Source organism: Plectropomus leopardus, chromosome 13 (genome assembly GCF_008729295.1).
Source record: "Plectropomus leopardus isolate mb chromosome 13, YSFRI_Pleo_2.0, whole genome shotgun sequence".
NCBI lineage: Eukaryota > Metazoa > Chordata > Actinopteri > Perciformes > Serranidae > Plectropomus > Plectropomus leopardus.
This window is the reverse complement of record NC_056475.1, coordinates 2,745,704-2,768,139: the sequence shown is the minus strand read 5'-3', so window position 1 is coordinate 2,768,139 and position 22,436 is coordinate 2,745,704. Positions and strand designations below refer to the sequence as shown.

At 37.7% G+C, this 22,436-nt stretch overlaps 1 protein-coding gene across 2 annotated transcripts; it reads left to right on the top strand.

Annotated features, from left to right (window-relative positions):
• Positions 1-624: 624 nt before the first annotated feature.
• Positions 625-21,479, top strand: esrra (estrogen-related receptor alpha). Of its 2 annotated transcripts, XM_042499012.1 has the most exons (8): positions 625-870; positions 2,876-2,976; positions 13,368-13,751; positions 14,752-14,868; positions 14,979-15,092; positions 16,925-17,092; positions 17,954-18,223; positions 19,518-21,479. In XM_042499012.1, exons 3-8 carry the CDS (start codon positions 13,373-13,375, stop codon positions 19,769-19,771), a joined length of 1,302 nt encoding a protein of 433 aa, XP_042354946.1. In that variant the 5' UTR covers positions 625-870; positions 2,876-2,976; positions 13,368-13,372; the 3' UTR covers positions 19,772-21,479. The 2 variants fall into 2 exon arrangements, with proteins under 2 accessions (XP_042354946.1, XP_042354947.1); XM_042499013.1 differs by lacking the exons at positions 625-870; positions 2,876-2,976 and adding an exon at positions 5,225-5,354.
• The last annotated feature ends 957 nt before the right edge of the window (positions 21,480-22,436 follow it).

The window sequence follows — 22,436 nt, the reverse complement described above, 5'->3', positions numbered from 1 at the left end:
TTTTATTTAACATTCTGTTAAAATATATAATAAAATACATAACTTACATACACTAATGCTTTTTATTTTCAGTACTTTTTGGTCATTAATTTTTTTAATTATTTTTTTGTTGCACATTCTCAGGAAATTTTTTAATTTTACATTTTGATTTCTTTTTGGCAAATTTTAGGGCCATGTCTTTTTAAGTTCCTTATCGCCCTCTCCACGTGTTTTGAAAGGAAACAAACCAATTTGTTCAGGTCTCAAAGGGTTAGAGAGCATGGATGAAATAACTCGCAATTGGCTTAGGTCTCTCCCTGTGGTGTTTTTTGGTCCCCTTTTTTGTGGTAATTTTGTACCTGTTTTTTGTTTGTGTCTCTTTGATTTTCCTTTGCATGTTTTTTGTGGTCTTTTATTGCACAAAGGCTATTTTTCCTTATTTTGATGTTTAATTTTTGCAGTACGTAATTAATTACTTATTATTAATTACATTTCTCTTAATAGCCTATGTAAATGTTATGCACCAATACTTCAAAGCATATTCCCGTTGTATGATAACCTTGACAGTCTACATTTTATTGTGAAACTTCTCTTTTCCTCCACCGGAAACTCGGTCTTCCTTCTTGAAGTCTCGCTGTCCAACCACAACCTCAGCTGAATGTATAACACCAGTGTACGGAACCGAACAGGCGGATAAGACAGTGTGTGGCCGGTTGTTGTTATCACCTTATTAAACGGTAACGTAGTGATGCGATGTGACGAACCCCGCGAGAAGGCTTGGACTGCGCCGTTAAACCGGTTAAACCGACGGTGGACTTTGGAGCCGCAAAGACTTGACTGACTTCAGATTTCCAAAAAAGAAAAGACACTGCGATGTTTTTACATTTCCCAGTAAGTAGCTTTACTTCCTTTCCACTGCAGAGATAGTGTCTGTTGTGAATGTGCGCGCGGTGATGTCGGGAGCCTGATGTGCGTGCACGGTTCGCCTGGCAGAGCTAAGTTCGCGTGGCCACGTTATTGGGGGTAGGGGGCACGAGCCGCTGAATAAACATTAAGTACATTGTGTAATAATGTTGCAGTACAAGCTTCCTCCTTATTAACCACCCGGTGACCAATTCACGCGCAGATATAACACTGTGTAAGTGCTAACGCGCTGCTCACCGGTAAACCCCCCAAAATAATGTGTTAATAAAGAAGATGCACTCATTGAGTAAATGAAGAATGCGTGATTGAATGAGACGCAGATAAGGGAGTCCCGCACGTGCAAATAGCACCGAGCACTTCTTCAAACTGCATTTATTTTATTATTTATGTATTTGAACCCGTCCTGAGTTCGCCCGTCTTAACACACTGAACTATGCAAGACACCGAGCCTGCTGCTGGACCGGGATTGAGGTCACTGATCTTAAAGCATAATCCACTATGGCAATTAACCTTTCACCGGTCCGAGATCAGTAGACAAGGTCACCCCTGGGTGCTGTTCTCTCCGTCTCCACTTGCAGCGCGCCGCGTTTAAAACCTTCAAAGTGAGTTTGATGTACAGTCGGTGTGATGCACAGCAGTGGAAAAGACAGTCTGACATAAGGCAGATTTCAAACAGTTTATGTGCTCTGGCTTTTGACTTTGCATCTCTGCAGAAAGTGAGTTCAGAGATGATATTTAGCACAAAGAATAATTAGAGTTGATGCCAATTAAATATCTAAACCCACATCTTTAATTTGAATTGATTATTTTAATCCTGAAACATGAGCAAATTAACAATGAGCAACCTAACAAGAAACAAGAAATTAAGAAAAATGAGCAAGAAAATAGCAAGAAGTCACAAGAAAATTAGCTAAAACAATATCATAAATTAAAAAAGAAAGACAGACAATAAATGACCTAGAAAAAAAAATAAAAAGAGTAAAAATAAAAGAAATCACTTTAAAAAAAAAAGACAGAAATGACCTGGAAAAAAGTAATAAATAAATAAATAAATAAATAAAGTTAATAAATAAAATGAAAAATAAAAAAAATATTTTAATATATTCTTTCTTTAACATAATTTTAAATGTACAATAATGTAAACTATAACTTTATATTTTCCCCTTTTTTTTTTTTAATTCTGATAACTCTCTCCCCCTCTTTAACATTTTTTACCTTATGCAACTTTCCTTTTTTGCAGGACATTGCTGATTGCCTTTTCCTCCTTTGATTTTGAAAAAAATCTGAACACATTTTCTCATGTTTCAGAAGCTTGAATGCTTGCTTGCGTCTGAATACAACACAAGAAAACTGTTCCAAGTTTCAAAAGGTCAAAATATCACTTTTGAAAAAATAAAGTTGCCAGTTTTTTTTCCTCAAACTTTAAAGCTGCTTGGGGGGAAAAAGTCCCTCTTTGCTGCAATTAAGCATTTAATGTCTTTGAAATGTATCATATATGTAGCTAAAATTGCATTTTAGCAATTTTTTACATCGAAAGTGGTCTCTTTAATTATTTACAGAGAGTTATCACCAAACTTGAGCTTATGACTTTGCATGAGTAAGGGACAAGGTGTTGGCTTTACTCTGTCTGTCCTTCAAGCATTCCTGTGACTGTGACCTTTGGAGTGTGTCACGCAGCGCAAGGGGGAGGGTACTCGTGCAGCGTGCAGAAAAGCATAGATACAGTGGGATATGTATTTCAGGAAGGAAAATTCAGATGTACAAACCGGGAAACGCGGTATCCTCTTGTCCGTGTGAAGATTGGCACTGTTGAGATCCTTGTAATAATCTAATGTGTGCAACTAGTTCTCTGACATCATGGTTGTTTTGGGGCTGGACAGTGTGTACTGTACTGTACTGAGACTGTACTGATGAAACGTGACTTTGCTGTCAGATCTGTGACGGCACTCAAATGCCTTTGCTTACTTTGCAGGTGTCCTGATAACTGCAGACTTCAACCCAAGGCAACACTTCGTTGAGCTACCACTGGGAGTCACAGATAATATAAGCTTCAAACTCCAGCGCAGCAAACAGGTAACATGTAACATGAAATATTATTCAACTATGATTATGTCTCTTATTTGTTAAGTCCATTCTGTTATAGCTGTAATGGACTTTTAGCTGGCAACAACTTTTTTAGAAGCCAAAAGAGAGGGATATGGACGCAATCGCAGCAGCAACATAACTGTAGAGACAGACTTTGAAGGTGTTGGCTTCTTATTTCACATTCAAAATAAAGGTTAGTGGAAGCAAAGTGCATATCGTTCTGTTGCAATCAAGCAACTCATAGGGCATGTTGAAAGAGCGAGCTGTGATTATACTACAGACCTCCAAAAAATAAACTAGAGATGAGTAAAAAGTAGCAGTGGACTTTTATTTTGAAAACAACAAGAACAACAAAAACAACAACAACAACAACAACAAAAAGATAGTTACACCATAAATTGATACAGAAAATGCACAAAGAAGGCAATGAGCAACAAGAGAAGAAATGACCCCAAAATTAGGAAGAAATTATGAAAAAAGTAAAAGAAAATTACCTGAAAATTAGAAAAAAAAGAAAAAGAAATTTAAGAAAAGGAACCAACCTGAAAAAAGTGTTGAAAATTGTAGTGATAAATTTCCAGAGCTTTCCTCTTTTTCTTTGCCTTGACTTTTTTTGTCCTATAGAGTTTAAAAAATATATTTTTCTGCATCTTGTTGAACATTTCTTACCAAGTTTCTCAGTTTCATATGTGCCCCCTCCTCATGTTAAAATGAAACCTATGCCCTTGGAAGTAAATGTCCAAAATCTAGTCTGAGCTTTATGCAGCAGTTTATGCAGAGAAGAATCAAAATTTTTGTCACAATATGGAGTCAGTTGCCTGGAATTTCCAAATTTGCACCCCAATTAGACGACGACTGCTTGCCTCGTCAGTCATTCACCATGAAGAACCTCTTTTGTATTCTGTCGGGTAAAGTGAGTCAAGACTTTGCATTATGTTCAATACACTGACAGTAAGTTAATTCCTGAACATGTCAATCAAGCCTTCATTGAATTTAAAATTAGGACTTCATATATTTATCCAAAGTCACCTTTTATCCTCTTTTATGCGGAACTGAAGTTTATGTAACGCACAATGTTGCTCCTTTTTCACACACAATCACACAACGTCAGACACACTCAGGTGGCTCCCTCTTGATGTAAGACGCTGGTTTTTGGTATCAGTTTATTTGAAAATGCATTAACTTTAATAATCCTTACTGTCTGAAACTACTTTTGTTCCTTGTATGTCAAATTGTTCCTTACAACACACTGATCAGATCCTTTTTACGGTGGCACACCCAGAATTTTTTTCATAGATGGGGCCACTAAAAATTTAGGGGCATCACACCAGAACCAAACGCTATAAGCAAACTTTGTGAATTATAAATATGATTATGCTGTTGTAGTATACTACAACATATATATACTTGTAGTATAGCTGAAAACTGTGTCAATATGGACAGTTAAAGAATCCAGTACTGATATTTTTCTCATTATACAGTTAGTGTTACTAATTTTCTATTGACAGTTTAGGACATTTCTACAATTTCTGGACATTTCAATGATTTTAGGATATTTTTCAGATTTTAGGAAGTTTCTAGGATTTTAAGCAAGTATCTGGGATTTTAGGATGTTTAGGAGTTTTGGACATTTTTCGGATATTATGACATTTCAAGGACCTATTGGCGTTTCTTGGATTGTAGGATATTTCTAGGTCTGAATGACAATTCTTGGATTTTAGGATGGTCCTCGGACTTTAGGATGTTTCTAGGATTTTATGAAGTTTCTAGGCTTTTCGGACAATTCAATAATTTCTGGACATTTCTTGGAATTTTGTATATTTGTAGGATTTCAGGACAAAGGGTCATAGGTAGGACCTCTGTCAGGGTTGCTGGGATCCTCCACTGGCACTTTTTGATAAATAAGCTCCATTTAGATTTTTTTTAAAAGTTTTTTTTTTTGCACTCTGGTATACTTAAAGTACAAAAACAATCCCCATTGTGAATCTTTTTATCTTTATTTTAGGTAGTATCACTGCTCTACTAGAACCCCCCAAAACAAGCATGAACCTGAAACTGAGCATAATAAGGGAGCTTTAAAATACCTGTCTCCTAACATTTAGTTCATTTGTCAGTTAAATAATGATTTTTTAAAAAGAGCTTTTGCAGGACATCAGTGTCAAACTGCGCTCTTTGACCTCCTGTGTCTTAGCGTCCACCAGCTGTTAAAGAAAGCCGCTTGTAGCCCGGCCCATCGCCTCTCTCACAGCCAGCACACGCTAAGCTAGCAGGCGCAGGGCAGTCTGGAAACCGATTTTCCCGTTAAACCTGTGCCATGATATCACACCGTGGAGGGACTTAAGCGCTGTATAAGTCACCGTTACCAGGTAAGATGCAGGCTAGTGCGGGTTAGAGTGACAAAAATAACCTCCCGGTGCCAGCAGGAGAGTCGGGATTAACGCTAGCTTCTACTAGCTTAGTTAGCTAACCACTGGAGCTAATGCTAATGCTACTCAAAACATGCTGGTAGTTTACAGTACACACGACACGTTTCTATGGTGAGTGAAAAGATAACAGAGCATTTTAGTCAACCTCAGCTGCTTTTGTTCTCTATTTAAGCTGCTTTCAATATAATAAATATCAGTATTATAGCTATTATCGTTTGCTTTTGAACATTTTCTGCACCGATGTTCCTCATTTGCAAAAAGCAGATGTGGAGCTGGCCAGCGGTGCACATGGTAGACAGGGATACTTGTTGGTCTAATAATCACATTGTTGATCATCTGAGCTCATGTACTAGACTTGTGTTATTGGCTGAACCATTCATTGTGCTCGTAAACTAAACCCCGAGTGAGCTAAACTTTAAACAGGCAAAGGTTTTGCTGTGACCCCCTTGCTGCTTGCCAAACAGTGCTACAATCAGAAAGGGGCAAACTCCAAAGAAAAGTGCCACTGCCGGCTACTACAAGAGTGGATTATCAGTTGTTGCAATAAATATGATAAAGATACAGTACATGGTTTGCGGTGAGAATCAGAATCAGCTGTAGAGGCCAAGTATGTGTTCACAGACAAGGAATTTACCTCAGGTTTTTAGTTGCTCTCAATGGGCCTCACTTGCCAAGAAGATATTTCCAATTAAAACCCACTTACCCATTTTTTCATTAAGACATTCACTTTTTTTCTTATTTAGGATTTTTTTCAGGTAAGAACAAAATATAGGCACAAAAAAGCTCTCTTATGCAGATTTTGTGCAGACACATTTGTGCAGAATAATGGGTTATTGTGTTTTCTTCAGATCTACAGTTGTAGAATAATACAGGATTTATATTACAATAATATTTTTAATAATTATTTTCAATATTTTACACAATGCATTACAGTATTTTTAAATAAACACAACACTAACACTTCAGTTTGCATAAATAGGGACGCACAGTAATATCGCCACATCATCGCTTTTGGCAGATATGGGCTTTACAATGAAATAATGGAATCAGTCAACATGCTTATTTCTGCTGATATCACAAACCAATTTTTTTTATTTTATTGACCAAATGAACATGTAGAAAACTTAAAGTGTTTTTCTTGTGTGTTTTTGGACAATGAATTAATATTACGTGCACTGAAAAGCATTGTATTTCATGTTTTCATCACAATAAGAGTATGCATAATATCACTGCAGAAGAGGCTTGATAATCGCTAATATTAGGTAGGGAAAAAGTTGATATTGATATCGATATGGGTTATTAGCTAAAAAAATTGTTATGCACTGGTATACATCATCAGTGTATCAACAAAAAATCCAATATCATTCACCTCTTTATAGAATTTATATAATCATTTTTGATATTAAATATGGCAATATTGAAATTGCAGGAGCTGTAACTTTTTGACAAAGGTAAAACATGTAACAACATATCACTAAAAATTGAAGCATTATGGTGTTACAGGGAGGCGCCAGCCTACTAAAAAAATTCCAGAGGTAAGGTCATGCTTGTTTGGTACAGACCCCAACAAAGTTAATTTTTTTTTCAAATTAAAAAGGCAAAAAATAACCATTCCTAACAAAATTGCTATGCATGATATGCATGCTTGAAAAATCTGTAAAAAGTAATTGCAATATAACTTTTTTAGCATATCTTGCTGCCCTATTAATATTTATAGTGAAAGTGATATCAGCATGTTAAATAACAGTGAGTATTTAAATTATGAAGTACATAATTTACTGGTGAAGTGGGTGCTTGGTATTACAGGGTTATAGACACTGAAGTATACGACTGATGATTTGTCATGTTTGTTATTAGACTGGAAGCCTGTGGAAAGAAGCTGCTCTTGTGTCTGGTTGTTCTGGCGTATAGCAGTAACTTGTGGCCTGAGTAAATAGCATAGATATAGAGCTTGTTTATTTAAATAAACAAGTGCAAGGGAAAGATCCCCAGGACGCCTTAGCAGACGCTTGGGCTAATTATTTATATATAAATTATTCATATTTATGTAATAACAGGACTGTGGCCTCCTGTCATTGTGCCGAAATGGCGTCGGGGCAAAGCAAGTTCAGTATCCTGTGCGTACATTGTTCTGTCGTGCCTACCAGAGAGGAGAAGTTGGATCAGGTAGTTCAGGGTGTGAAGGGTTTGCAGTGATCTTACCTGCCTGTTTCCGCTTCCTGGCTTATTGTCTTGATGTAGTACATGTTGAATGGTGCATATGTAAAACACATGCACGGTGTGATTTTGTTTGTAAGTTGACATCCAGGAACTGGACGATAACATCAATGCAATTTGAGCCTCCTCCCTGTTCCTGTTTCTCAGTGGGACTTGGACCCAGTTTATGCGCCTGATATCGAAAATTTGGAACATCTGAAAATCACATTTTCACGTGCATGCTGTGACTGAAAGATGGAGGCAAAAGTTTTTACACGGTTCCCACAGATCCTTAAATAATTTTAAAGGCATTAAATTCATTAATTTAAAAAGGCCTTAATTTGTATTCAAATAACCAGTTAGTGCTCAGACTTGGCAAGTAGGACTTTATTAATCTTTATTTTTCTGACATTGTATTGTAGAATCTCAAAATAATTGCTGACATCTATTTTCTTTTTGGTTGTTGTTAATAATCTACAAAATTTGTCTTCTTAAACTCGTCAGTGTTTGGAATTACGGCAATGGAGTCTCACCTGCAGAGCAAAAAAACATAAAATCACAAAGTTCCATTAAAAAAAAGTTATAATTAATAAAGATCAAAAATGTTTTTTTTACTGGACAAAAATGTCATAATTTATGTTATAATTAACATTTTGGCAAAATTGTCTTTCAATTTGGGTTAGTTGGGGTACCCGTGGATCCTTAAAAAACTTAAAAGGCATTCAATTCATTAATCTAAAAATAAGGCATTAATTGCTCTTAAATTGAATTAAATGAATCTTTCAAAAGTCTTAAAAATGCTCAGACATGCAAAGTAGGATTTTTATGAATTTTTTCTGAAGTTATATTTTTAAATCTTAATATAATTGGAAACATCTGTTTTTATGTGAAACAATTTAATAAATTACTCCTAAACTTGTCATGATGGGAATCCAAGCAGTTGGATCTCACATGCAGAGTTAGAAACACAAAATCCCCCAGAAAAACGTCCAGAAATGCCAGATATTTCCTTCTTCTGTTGGTTAAACAAATAGATTCTTTTATGATAATCTAATATGTTCACTGTCACCCATGTGCTCAACTTTAAAAAGTTTTTTTTTCAACATCTGATGTAGATAGTCTACCTTTAAGTTATGACAAACACCTGGGCAAAATAAAATTGTCCCTTCATTTTTTGTTATCAGAAAATTGGTCTTAAATTTAAGTCCAACTGGCATTTAAAAGTCTTAAATATACCTTACCTTAATCTGCAGGAACCCCGTTATTGTAAAATTGGTCTTAAATTTCTTTGTTGCAATTTTAAAAAAGTCTTGATAAAGGACATAAAATCATGTTTTTCTCAGAGATACCGTGATGTGAAGTGGTTCTGGATGATAAGCTGTCATTAGAGGTCTGTTCATTAAGTCTGTAAATGAGTGATATAAAACACACATTCGCAGTAGTGCAGATTGGTTTACACAGTATGTAGCACATGTCAGGACTGAGGTTTTACTGATTATATGCAATGAAGTAAATACTAAGAGCCTTTGATTAATTATGTCAATCACCCATACGTTTGTCTTTTTTAGGTCAGTAACCCATATCAGTCTGTACAGAGTATGCAACTGCATGTAATGTTGTCGTTGTGGGCAGGGCGAGAGATTGGAGCGTCAGCCAACCATAATGCATTTTAAATATTGCAACACTTTGTCAATATGCAGGCTGCAGCTGGATTATCAGCGCCGCTGATAAACGAGGGGAAATGGGCTGGTAATAGCGGTGTATTAGCTGTCACTCTCAGGTCTTAACTGGATTTGGGGACTATTTAGTCTGCAGAGATCGTCCTCACACAGTTATCTATTAAGTTGGAACAAGAGCACAATCGTTGGAGTACGGCTCTGTATTGATTTATCCTCCGATGAGTTCAAGCCTAGAGACAGACATGGCACACACTCATGATTCATGCCTCTTTGTTGATCCCATTTTTACCCATTTTTCTGAAGTCAGTTAACCCTTTGAAACCTTAGAAATTTGGTTTGATTTCTTTGGAAAAAAACATGGGGGAAAAAGGGCAATGATGAACTTGGCAAGAAATGTCCCACATATTTAGAAATTAGTAAAAGGTGACACAAGAATGACCACAAAACTAGTTGGAAAGAAGAATATATTTTAAAAAAAGGTCCAGAAAACTACATTTATAATTACAGTAATTTTACTCTTAAAATGATGTTCCAGAAAAAATAACATTAAAAAAAAAAAAAAAATCAGCACTTCTTTTTCCAGGTTATTTTCTTATAACTTTTATACTAATTTCTTGCTAGTCATTATTGCTGTTGTTGTTATTATTATTATCATCTTTTTTAAACACTTACTATGATCTTTTTTCTCTTTACTAATGTAGCTTTTTTTGAAAGAAATCAATGAGATTCAACAAAAGACACGCACATACCGTAGTGGGTGCTGGATCCAAGATAAACCAAAGTGTGAAAAAATATGAAAAAAAAGAGGTCTGCACACTGGGGGGCTCCCCTTAAAGGATTTTATTCTGCGAAAATAAGTAATGTCACTTATTTTCACAGAATAAAATCCTTTAAGGAGACTTCCCTGCTGTGCAGACCTATATTTTTTCACATTTTGAAAGAAATCAAGCCAATTTGCTCAGGTTTCAAAGGGTTAAGCAACAGCAGGATCTGCAGTTCTCTCATCACTTGATATTTTCAGACACTGTAATGAAACATGAACAATTTAGCCCTTGTTTGGTAATCCATAATACTTACAGCGTTCCCCTATAGGGGTGATTACAGGAGTGCTGCGCTTTTGTTCTGAATTAATTACCATCATTTGGTCGGGGCAGAGCGGTGGTCACTTTGCTTACACAAATAGTCACCCAGTTGTACGTTCGGTTACGTACCAGAAGCCTGACACAGATGCCCATTTGATATTACTACATTATATGTCAAGGGGATTAGACTGTTTTTAGGCTAATATTAATTTATAATAGATGCAATGTATAAGCGACATTAAAAATTCTGACTCTAAAATGTATGAAAAAAAATCACTTGTATCATAAAAGCATGAAACAAAATGACTTGGCAGTTTAACCATTCACATTGCATTTGGTTGTGGAAGGTCATGACTGTAGACGCACTTAAAAAATTACATTTTTTTAATTTAAATTAAAAAAAAATTAAATTGTAATAATGTTCTTGATTTTCCCAGCGTGTACTTTTGGGTAGTCAATTTTGTTGCAGTTTATGTGAGAGTGAATTTGTGTGTTTTAACGTATTTTACATGATTTTTTAGGAGTATTTCTTTTTTGTTCTCACTCTTGAGCTGGGTTGAGATTAGGAAACTGCAACTGTTTCAAAACTTCTTCTGTCCGTAATTTTTGACTCGTAAGCATTCTGTGAGCGTGGATGTGGATTTCTAAGCATATTGCATTTTATCACAAGCATGACGTTTTTACCCTGCCTGTTTCTGTAATAATTAAATGGAGAACTCTAGACAGCCTTTGGCAGGCGAGCAGGTTGCTGCAGTACTCTTCCTGCATTACTGGAACATAAGTTATGTGTCTGAAAAGGGAAGAGCGGCCAGTGTTTATGACCATAGCGACCTTCATCCAGTCACCTTGGCTATTTTCATGTCTAGTAGTGGAACAGACAAAAGACTTCACACAGTGCCGTTGATTCGAGGGCTGTAGAGTTTTATTTAAGGCGTAAAAGGTTCTGGTTTGGTGAATTTAAGGTGTTTTTGATAAGTTTAAGCGCCCAGGAAAGTGTGAAAGACCAAGAAAGGGGAACAAGCAGGCCTTTTTTCACGTTAGCATGCTGATAGGGCTGCAACCAATGATTATTTTCACTGTTGATTAGTCTGCCCATTAGTCTTGTGATTGTTTTGTCAATAAAAAATTTAGAAAATAGTGAAACGTGCTTTTTGTAATTTCATACAGTCCAAAGTGATGTCAAATTGTTTTATCTGACAAACAGACAAAAATATACAAAGCTATTCAGTTTATTGTGAATGACAAAGAAAAGCATTAAATTCTCATATTTATGCACAAAATCAGCAAATGTTGGGCTTTTTTTTTGCTTTAAAATTATTCATTTCATATCAAAATACTTATTTGATAATTAAAATAGTTGCCAGTTAATTTCCTGTTGATAGACTAATCAGTGTTTTGACTACTGCAACTTTACATGCTTACATTGAAAAATCCAGTCCATGCTGGTGTTTTCACATCAGTTAAATACCTTGAAAAATATCTGTATTCGATACCATTATTGATTTTGCAGGGAAAATTGATGTTGAGGGCTTAATACCTATATTTTTTAATAATAGATAAATATAACAAAGCCATATATGAACCGACTCCTGACTTTTTTCCCCCTCAGCTGCATTTTGTGGTGTTTGAGTCCGTGGTTGGATAGTTGATCTGTTGATATGGTCAGAGCTGATAGGATTAGATTGATGGATGAGAGGAGCAGAATGAAGTTTCACTTTCACTGCAGCTAATGTTCTGCTGCTCAGTCTGTGCCCAGAGCACACTCCACACTGAACATTATATATTCCTGTAGTGCTTTTATTAAACAATCCAGCTCAAAAAAGATTAAATCAGTATGTGACCACAGATATTTTAATGGTGGAGGGATGGTGGGAAACCCTGGGCGATATAACGATATCAATCGCGATATAACCTTTCCTCGATTGAAATATGAGATGTAGTCAAAAGAATGTAGATAGAACGCATTACAGCCATGTCCGCTTCACTCTCATTTTCCACCGTGTCTTAGCCAGCATCTCCGCCGGTGTCCCCGAATGTCCGCTCCGCTCTCATTCTCCGCCGGTGTCTCCAGTGTGTGTGTGTCTGTGTGACGGGGACATTAAGAGAGGACACACTGGACGCGGTTTGATGTATATTTAGTTTGATATATATATCGTGATATGTATATCTATATGGACTGATCTGAAAAAAATGATCGTGATAAGACTTTTTTCTAATCGCCCAGCCCTGCCTGGGGTTAAGGCAGTATTTACACAGCAGATCTCCAGTGTCAGTCTCAAATTTCTGCTTGTATCCATTGTGCATTTTGGCTCCCTTTTTTGTTCAGTTTTCGCATTTACTCTCAAACTTTCCTGCATGGATAAACTAAAAGCATAAGAGTAAATGGTAAAAGTTTTGGAGACCACATCCTATTTCCCAAAATCATACTTTTTCACCCTCTTTTAGCTGGAAGATATCACGAAGAAAAAAAAATCTGACATTTAGATGTCGGAGATGTTGTGATTTTGAAAATGCCAATCTTTGCTGAGATAAAAATTCTATTAAAAGATAACTGATTTCTGTAGGATTTATTTAAATTTAGGAAAGAGACTTAAAAAACTGCAAATATGAGATTGCGTGCACTTTTTTCCAGAAATGAAAACTCGGTAAAAAAGAAAGAAAAAAAAAACAATTATCATAATTACATATTTAAAAGTATGTTACAGAATTAATTTTTTAAGCATATTTTCCAAGGCCTGTTTGCCTGTTTTTTTTAAAAAAAAATTATTTTTTATCTTTTGTTTGTTTTGTTTGCTAATTCTCAGGTAATTTTCTTGTACTTTTTGATAATTTCTCGCTAATTTTGGAGTTTCATTGCTCATTTCCTTCTTCCCATATATATATTTTTTAAATCAAGCCAATTTGTTGAAGTTTCACAGGGTTAAAAGACAAAGATGCGAGATTTACATACATATTTACTTTGTTGTTTATTTTTCTTTCTCTCTCTCTCTCTCTAGACATCATGTCTTCCAGGGACCGTCGGTCAGATGTCTACATAAAGGCAGAGCCGAGCAGTCCGGAGGGAGGTGGGGGAGGTCGGACCAGCCCCGGCGGAGCCTCCTCGGACTCCTCTCAGAGTGGAGGTGGAGGGACCAGGGGAGACAGCGTTAAACGTTACTCGCCGCCGCTCTACACACCGGCTCTGCGCTGCCACTTCAAAGACGAGGCCGCGGACGGGGCAGAGGAGGGCTCCACTGGAAACGGAGCGGGGCGGTGCAAGTACGCCCTCAGCACGCTACCCAAGAGGCTGTGTTTAGTGTGTGGGGATGTGGCGTCAGGTTACCACTACGGCGTGGCGTCATGTGAGGCCTGCAAAGCATTCTTCAAGAGAACCATCCAAGGTGGGTGTTGTTGTGACGTTAGAGTGTTTGCAGAGCAGAACAAGCAGTGAGCCGTTTCAGTTTAACATTTGGAGCCTTTTTATGACACTGACTGCTGTTAACCTTCTGATAAAAAACAAAATCTACAAAAAATATTGTCCAAATAAATCTATCTTTTGGTAATATTTATATTTTCTACATGCAGCTGCACACTGACAGTGACACACAAACACTGGAGCATATTTAGTTAACCCTTTAAAAACCTTAGCAAATTGGTTAGATTCATTTAAAAAAAAAAAACAACATAGGGACATAATAACAAACAAAAAACAAACAATGAAAAACAAACAAAAGTCAAAATGAACCTACATTTATAATTTTTCATAATAATATCCTTTTGCAACTTTTTACTAATTTCTTGCTTATTTTGAGGCATGTCTTGTTACGCTGCTCAATGCCTTTCCCCATGTTTTTTAAAGGAATGAAACCAATATGCTCAGGTTTCAAAGGGTTAAACTAGTTAAAACTATTAAGATATAGTACAGTTGATAGTTACTCTTTTAAAGTGCACTTTTCTGCTGATTCTCTCTTTTAAGTAACTCAAAATATCCCCGAGTGCAATATTGCGATGTGTTAAACATGCAAGTTGACATCTTAGTGACGTTTTTTTAACCAATATATTGTGCAGCCCTAAAAGAAAAAAGGATATTTACTACTACTAAGTGCCTGTATAGCTTGAGTGTAAGACATTAAAATAAATAATGAATCATAACTCCAGTACCATTCTAAAATAGCTTGAAATAGCAGAATAAGGACCCACTTTAATGATATTATTCTGAGTCTCAGTACACTGTTGCTACAGCCACCCCATCTGGTTTATACATACCTGTGAAACAAAACCATGAACATGTGGCAGTTATTGTTCTATATGTGTGTTTGGAAATGTGACCCATTGGTAAACTTGATATCAAAATATCAGATTTTTTTTTTTATTTGAACAATTGTCTGTTCCTCCATGAAGGCAACATTGAATACAGCTGTCCGGCATCGAATGAGTGTGAGATCACCAAGAGGCGCAGAAAGGCTTGTCAGGCATGCCGCTTCACCAAGTGCCTCAAAGTGGGCATGCTGAAAGAGGGTGAGTGTTCATGGTGCGCAGAAGCTCTCTGACACCAGATACAGTATGAAGCGTCATTGCACCAATCTTTTAAATATGGTTTATGTTCATTCTGTGTTTTTTCAATGCAGGAGTTCGTCTCGACAGGGTCAGAGGCGGACGGCAGAAGTACAAAAGACGCCCCGAAGTGGAGAATGCAACATACCAGAGTGCCCCTCTATCACTGACAAAGGAGAGTGAAAAAGGTGGGACTTGTAGTCTCATTTTGTCATTCATTGTTTGCACTAAAACAGTCAACATATTGTAATACTGCTACAAGGATCAGTTGTGCTAATGAGGTGAAAAGTGGCTTTATATTTCTGTTAAACTATCAAATGTCAGCCAGCGATAGAGGACTGACAGGTTTTATGTAACAAGCTGTAAAAGTGCAATCAGAACGCACACTTACTGGGCTCTCATTAACATCCCAGAGTGGGTTTTTCTTTTTTTAATGCAGCAGAAGCAAAAGGCATTTTGTTGTTTCCAGGCAACACATTATCAGCTGTCAATTGATTGTGTGCTGGCAAGCTGCATGACACTCCCAGCAACGTCCAGGCGATTGAAAAGCCATTAATCACAGACACACAAATCTAAGGTTATATCCACGCTAATAAGTTGTTGTTAGTAAATAGATTTTTTAAATAGATTTTTTAAAATTTAACAACATAGTACTCTCCACGCATCTCAAATTAAAAGCACGCAAACATGCATAAAAACACTATAAAAAGGCAAACAAAAAACTAAAAAATGAATTGTTTTAAGGGTTTAAATACTTTTGCAAGGTGTCTGAATGCAGCACAAAAAAAAGATATGTTCCTTCTGGTTTCAAACGGTTAAAGGAACTAAGAGTCAGTGGCCAGCTGCCTCCCAATCCTTCAGCGAACCTCCAGTCAGGAACCAGGAACACTGAAAATACACACCAACTACACAGCAACAAGACAACACACACAAGCCTCGGCAGAGGCCCCGGGGCCGTAACAGCACAGACGGAGGTTATTTCTGAAACGCCGCTAAAACACTCGTGTGTTCAGAGATAGGAGGTTCTGATTTCTAATTCAGAAGTAGAGATATAGATGTCGTCTTTTCAGAGCTGAGCCTTTTTTCTTAAAAACTGGAGCAGCTCAGAACGTTTTCCAGAACTTACAAGAAACACATGAAACACTTCAAACATATTTGTACTGATTAGAAAACGGCGCCCTCTGCTGCAAGTTTGAACAAATTTCGATCAACCAACTTAAAGCCCTTGATTCACATAAATCTGTTTGAGGATTTGAGCAAGTTTAAAATAAAAAAAAGTCTCAGTGTTACGCAGAAATAATGTGTCTATCAGTTAGAAGTCAGCTGGCAGGTCTAAATTCAATCTTTAAACTAGGGATATGGAAACTTACAGGGTGAATATATGTGTTTATAGTACAGTTCAGTGCTGGAGGAAGTAGTCAGATCCTTTACTAAAGTAAAACCTGTGCCACCCTGTGAAAATACATATATTTTATATTTTTATAAGTAAAAGTCCACTATTGAAAATGTAACTTAAGTAAAAGTAATTAATAGTAATCAGGGAAATGTAGATAAAGTAAACAAAATAAATAAAAATTAGAAAAACAACCCTCCTCCTCCCTTGGAAAAGTATTTTCTGTGAATCAACTAACTGTTGTAGCTGCACTTGTGTAACAAACTTCCTGTTTTTTAAAACCCTTCTTATGTTTTTTATGCAAAGTCACTAAAGCTGGTCGATATATGGAGTAAAGTAATAAGTACAATGTTTCCCTCTGAGATGTAGTAGAGTTGAAGTATAAGTATAAAGCAGCATGAAAATAAAATACTCAATTACAGGTATCTCAAAGTACAGTTCTTGAGTAAATGTGCTTAGTTACATTGCACCGCTGGTACAGTTGACACTGATACAGCGCAGCATGTTGTGGAAAGCAATATTTAATGAAAATGTTTTTGACAGGGTTGATATTTAGAGTCTCTGTGAATGCAGTCTTCACCCGTGCATTATATTAATCCTTTGCTTTGTGTCCGTTTTGTGACGCAGGTTCCTCCAACATCATCGTGTCCCACCTCCTAGTGGCAGAGCCCGAAAAGTTATTCGCCATGCCTGACCCTCTGCAGCCCGACACGGCCCAGCGCACGCTCACCACCCTCTGTGACCTTGCTGACCGCGAGCTGGTCGTTATCATCGGCTGGGCCAAACACATTCCTGGTAAGAGATGCAGAGAGGATAAATCGGGGGAGGAGAGGCAGCGATAGCATGGCAGCGACAGTGGAAGAGATGTAGTGATCCAATCTCACTGAGCACAAACTGTGTGCTGCTGCGTCATGTTTTACTCAGGCCATGACTTCTGCATTTATTTTTATGGAGCTACAATTTTACTTACAGGGCTCATATGGTCAAAACTTTGAAAGTCATAGAATTTGCAAATAACAATTTCTATGCCTGGAGAAGTTTTGGAAAATTGTGTTTGCCCTGAACGTTTGGAAAAGTCATGGAAATCTGTTTCACAAACCTGTATAATATTACATGATGTGTCCAGGGACTGTCTGAAATGTAAAAATCCAACGATGATTTCTGCTTTACAGTTTCTGGCTGTGATAAATTGTGTTATTTGGGGGATTTAAAAAAAAAAAAAAACGTGCGGGTTTGGAAGGCATGTTTTAAAGAAAAGAAAAAGGAGGCAAAAGATTTTATTAAACCCCCCCAAGCCAATTTTTTCCGTTAAAAATTGGCAGAAAAAATCCTGTTCTGATTTCATTTTTTCTAATAATATATATATATTTCATAAAGCAATTTATCAGTAAAAATGTGTGTAAACCGTGTACTCACTGTTATATACCTGATTCTGAGGGCACACACTTGTTTTTGAACTGATGCACCATTAACTCATTATAAGCTAAAGTCGGGTCACCAGCAGCCTGCTGTATGTTGTCCATTTTTTGGCTGTTATAAAGACATGAATCCAGTGCTTGCTGTGTCTGTTGACACCAAAAATGTGAACTTATTTCCTGCTTGCGTCCTCTGCATGTCAACGATAATCTCTCCCTCTCTTTGTCTGCTCCTCTGCAGGCTTCCTGTCGCTGTCCCTCGCAGACCAGATGTCCGTGCTGCAGTCCGTGTGGCTGGAGGTGCTGGTGTTGGGGGTAGCGTACCGCTCACTCGGCTGCGAGGACGAGGTAGTGTTCGCGGAGGATTTTGTCCTCGATGAGGAGATGTCGCGTGTTGCTGGACTGACCGAGCTCAATGCAGCAATTAGTCAACTTGCTCGCCGTTTCCGGGCACTAAACGTGGACCGGGAGGAATTTGTAATGCTAAAAGCCATCGCACTCACTAATTCAGGTATGTAATACTTTTTTAATGAAGATTGTAGGCAGTATTTTGGCAAATGCATCTCATAGAAGTAGTATCTGTAGAGCTAATAACAGTGGTATAATTTATGTTGTGGGTTTTTTAAATCACCTGCCAAACTAAAACAGCTTGAAAGTGTTCTCTCCTGGTATAATTGATCATTTCAGGGTTTCCTGCAGACTTTTACAGTGAAGTCAGCTACCCAGAAATTCAGTGTTTCTGGAAACATCAGAAGAAATTTTGCATTTTTACGCAATGCACTTTTAAGCTCATTGAGTGGCAGTGCTCACCACCTCCGCCAACAAATTCTCAGGAAACCTCGTACATAAATAATTAAAATATTCATGTGAAAATCATTTAGTATGGACATTATTAGGTAGTTTATACTCAGAACTAATGCAGTGTAGTACAACAGCCCTGCAGTGAAATGTCCCCTCGTGAAAGTAATGATGGTCAGTCTCATTGATGTTGTTTGAGAGGTGTTCATTAAAGTGTATGATTAGTTTGGAGGCTGCTGAATTGTATGGTTTTAAACTGTGAGGTGCTTCTAATATTTACTGTACCCTCATTTATATATAATATCTGCATGATGCAAGGCAGCTAGTAACTCAGCAGAAAGTTAACTTAGTGATAGAAGAAAAAAATATTAATGTATAATATTTTTTATAGCTTGATTTTGAGTGTATTTTCTGCAAAGAGTGTTACAAGTGTGTGTAATATTATACATACATGAGATGTTTAGGGAACATCAGTAAGATGTAGTATCTTATTAATGACGCCATCTTTTGATCTTGATGGGATTATATGTAAGTCAGCAGCCGAAAAGCCAAATGAGCCAAAAGCCCATGACAGCCAGAGATGTAGTATTGCAGATCTTAGGTGCCCTGCATGCTTAGTTATTTTTATTTATTTATTTATTTTTATTTTATTTTGATTATTTTTTTTTCTACTACACTTAGTCTTTGGCAGGCACATCTGACTTTGTAGACACAAACATTGTAGAGTAGAATAGAAACCAATATTTGTTGCAAGGTTACCAGTAATAACCTCTACGCAGTCCTTCCTGAGAGATTCACTTAAGATTACAGTCAACAGCAGAAAGTCTGACATCCTGCTTGCACTACAGACCCACTGTTTATTTTGTAAATAAAAGCGGCCATTAGTTTGTATTTGTAGTAAGTTCACCGGGCAGCGCAGGCTTTCTGTCTGCGGCAAAAAGCTTAAAAAAATGTAAACACCCAACACAGATGCCTTACCAATACGCCCCCCCCTGTCGTTCTGTCAGACTCTGTTTACATCGAGGACATGGAGGCCGTGCAGAAGCTGCGGGACCTCCTCCACCAGGCCCTGCTGGAGCTGGAATGTCAGCGGCGTCCGGACGACCCCCAGCGGGCCGGACGCCTCCTTTTAACATTGCCTCTCCTCCGACAGACTGCTGGTCGTGCTCTTACCACCTTCTACAGCATCAAGACCCGGGGCGGTGTACCAATGCACAAACTATTCCTGGAGATGCTGGAAGCCATGATGGACTCTCCCTAGAGCGTAAATAGGACGCAGAGAAAGACCCAGCGGAGATCTTCAAGAGTGGATTGTGAAAAGTGATTTTATTAGAGATTTATCAATGAGGAAAATGGTCCTTTTTTTCCCCTTTTTTTCCATAGGCTACATGAAAAAAGGAAAAGAATACGAGAAAATAAAAACCTCATGTATTCACTACGAGGGGATCGGTTATTTTCAGTGAGATGTAACTGCCACGCTTCAGTAAAAGGAGATCCGAGAGCGGAAACATTTAACATCAACTATTTTCATGGTGTGCTCCTTCACAGCGTCGATCTGCATTTTAACAACGGAAGAACAACATTTAGGTACCCGAGAACAGACTGCAAACACGTGGCTTTGGAACTTTTTAAAACAATGCAACATCGACTCATGAAAGCCATAAAAACATATCCGGCGAAAGACTCGAGGGTCCAGTTTAGGGTCAGACTGACATGCACATGGAGTGCTTGTATTTACTATAGTTTAGCGTGCCGTTGTAGGCAAACTCATAGGAATTACTTGCAATATGTTAAAAGCAATATAACAACTCGATTATTGTCTGTCACATTTAAAATGTGGATAAACTGGTGGGACATCTAGTTGTGTGTGTGTGCGTATCAGTAGTTCTCCACTCTCAGGACCCTTAAGTGCTGATTTCTGGCTGGTTTGTGTTTGGGGATGCCGGGTGAGTTTAAAAACGTAAGAGAGAAAACGGCACTTAAGGGGTTTAATTACCGGAGTTTGGAGTCACTGATGTACGTAGCCGGTGCTGGATTCTTTATATAAGGTTGTGCAATGGAGACGTGCATTTGAAGACTGTGTGCTCATGAAATGCTCTACTTTGGTGTGTGTAAGTCCTCTCGGCACGCACAAAAACTGGCTTCCATACAAGAAAGCGTGTGTGCAGTCTAAAGCAATGAGCTACACTGAGATCAGGGAAGAACTCAACTCTTTGACATTAAAGCGTGGCAACAACAGTGCTTAGAAAAGAAATGCATCTGCTTTTTTTTTCTCCAGTAGATCGAACCACTACTTTTGACTGCAGCACAGGCTGTTCAGACACGATGGTGGTGAGCTGTTTGATTTGTGGGCTGTGACACTAATCCGTATGATTGATATGTGTGATGAGATTTTTGCTGCTTTTTCTGCAGTCGGGAAGAGCGTTGCATAAAAGATCTTGATTGTTTCAATGAGAGATCCCTCGTTTTATTTGTACGTGTTGAACTTGTAAGTGCCCGTAATGGGTTCAGAGCAACATATGCATCCTTGTTGGATGTTGAAACTTTGTCTGACAACATCCTGAAAGTCCTACTCATTGTTCAGCAATTTTAAAGGTATACTATGCAGGATTGTGGGTTAGTTTGTGAACGAGTTCGCCTGTGAAAGTAAAAGTAAAAGCCGACCCTAGATCCACTCTTGTTTGGCATTTCATCTCACTTTATTTTTCAGGGCTGTGTTCTCCTGGACATGTGGTGCTTACAGTTTGGCACCTGTTAGCTACCTTATAATAAAGTCCTGACCTCACCTGTGCGCTCTGGGGCTACACGCTGGAGTTCTCAATCTCAACCTAAACCCGACGCGTTTGACCAGGTTCAGATGTGCACTGATTGGCCGGGTTGGCAAGGGCTCAAGCTGTATGGGCAGGGGGAAATCTTTTTTTTTCCTTTTAAATCAGACATTAAAAAAAATAAAATTGAGCACTTTATGCTTAATTTATTTAATGATTATGTCTTTAACCCTTTGAAACCTGGGTAAATTGGCTTGATTTCTTTGAAAAAGGCAATGAGCAACTTAAGAAATGACCCAGAGAATAGCAAGAAAATATAAAAGAAGTACAAGAAACCCATTTGGCCACTAACCAACATTGATATGTCCACTTATCGATATTGATATCGATATAAATACATCAACTTCTGTGGTGGATTTACAAATCATATTATGCATACAGGCGACCTGCAGATGGAGACATGAAAGACAAAGCTTTTCACTGTATGTAATATTCAGTCATTGTTCAAAACAAGAAAAATACTTCAAGTTAGGGTTGCTGTTTGGTACGTGTTCACTTGTGTGATATTGGCAGAAATCAGCATGTTGATTGATTCCAATATTTCATTTTAAAGCCAATATATGCCGATACCTGCAAATATTATCATCCTTACAGTGCGGAAAGTCGCCGATCCACCAAGCTGGTCCATTTCTGCTGGAGATGCGAGTTGCTTGTGTCGCCACTCAGCCGGGTGTTAGAAGCTGACTCATGCTTTTGGGGGGAATCAGGCTCAGAACCAGACCAGGCTTTTAATTGAGACGGGCCTTTTATTTGTCAAAATGTGTAGAAGGGAATGGACTTTATTTGAAGTTTTTATGGTATTTTATGTGATGATCTCGGATGAGCTGGGTTCAGGCTTCGACTCGGGCGGGTTGGTTTGGTTCAGGTTGTAATTTTTTGTCGAAACTTTAGCACACCGTTAAACATCGCAAGCACAGAAAATAAGAAAACACACAGAGAGAAGAGTCTGCAGAAAAATACACTGCCACTCAGTTTGAGAATCATCGCCCCACGACACGGTATTACCACAATCCTTAAGTCACGATACAATATTATTGTGATTTTTAAAAATGTTGCAGTATGCTCAGAATTGCGATAAAATATACTGTGATATATCAC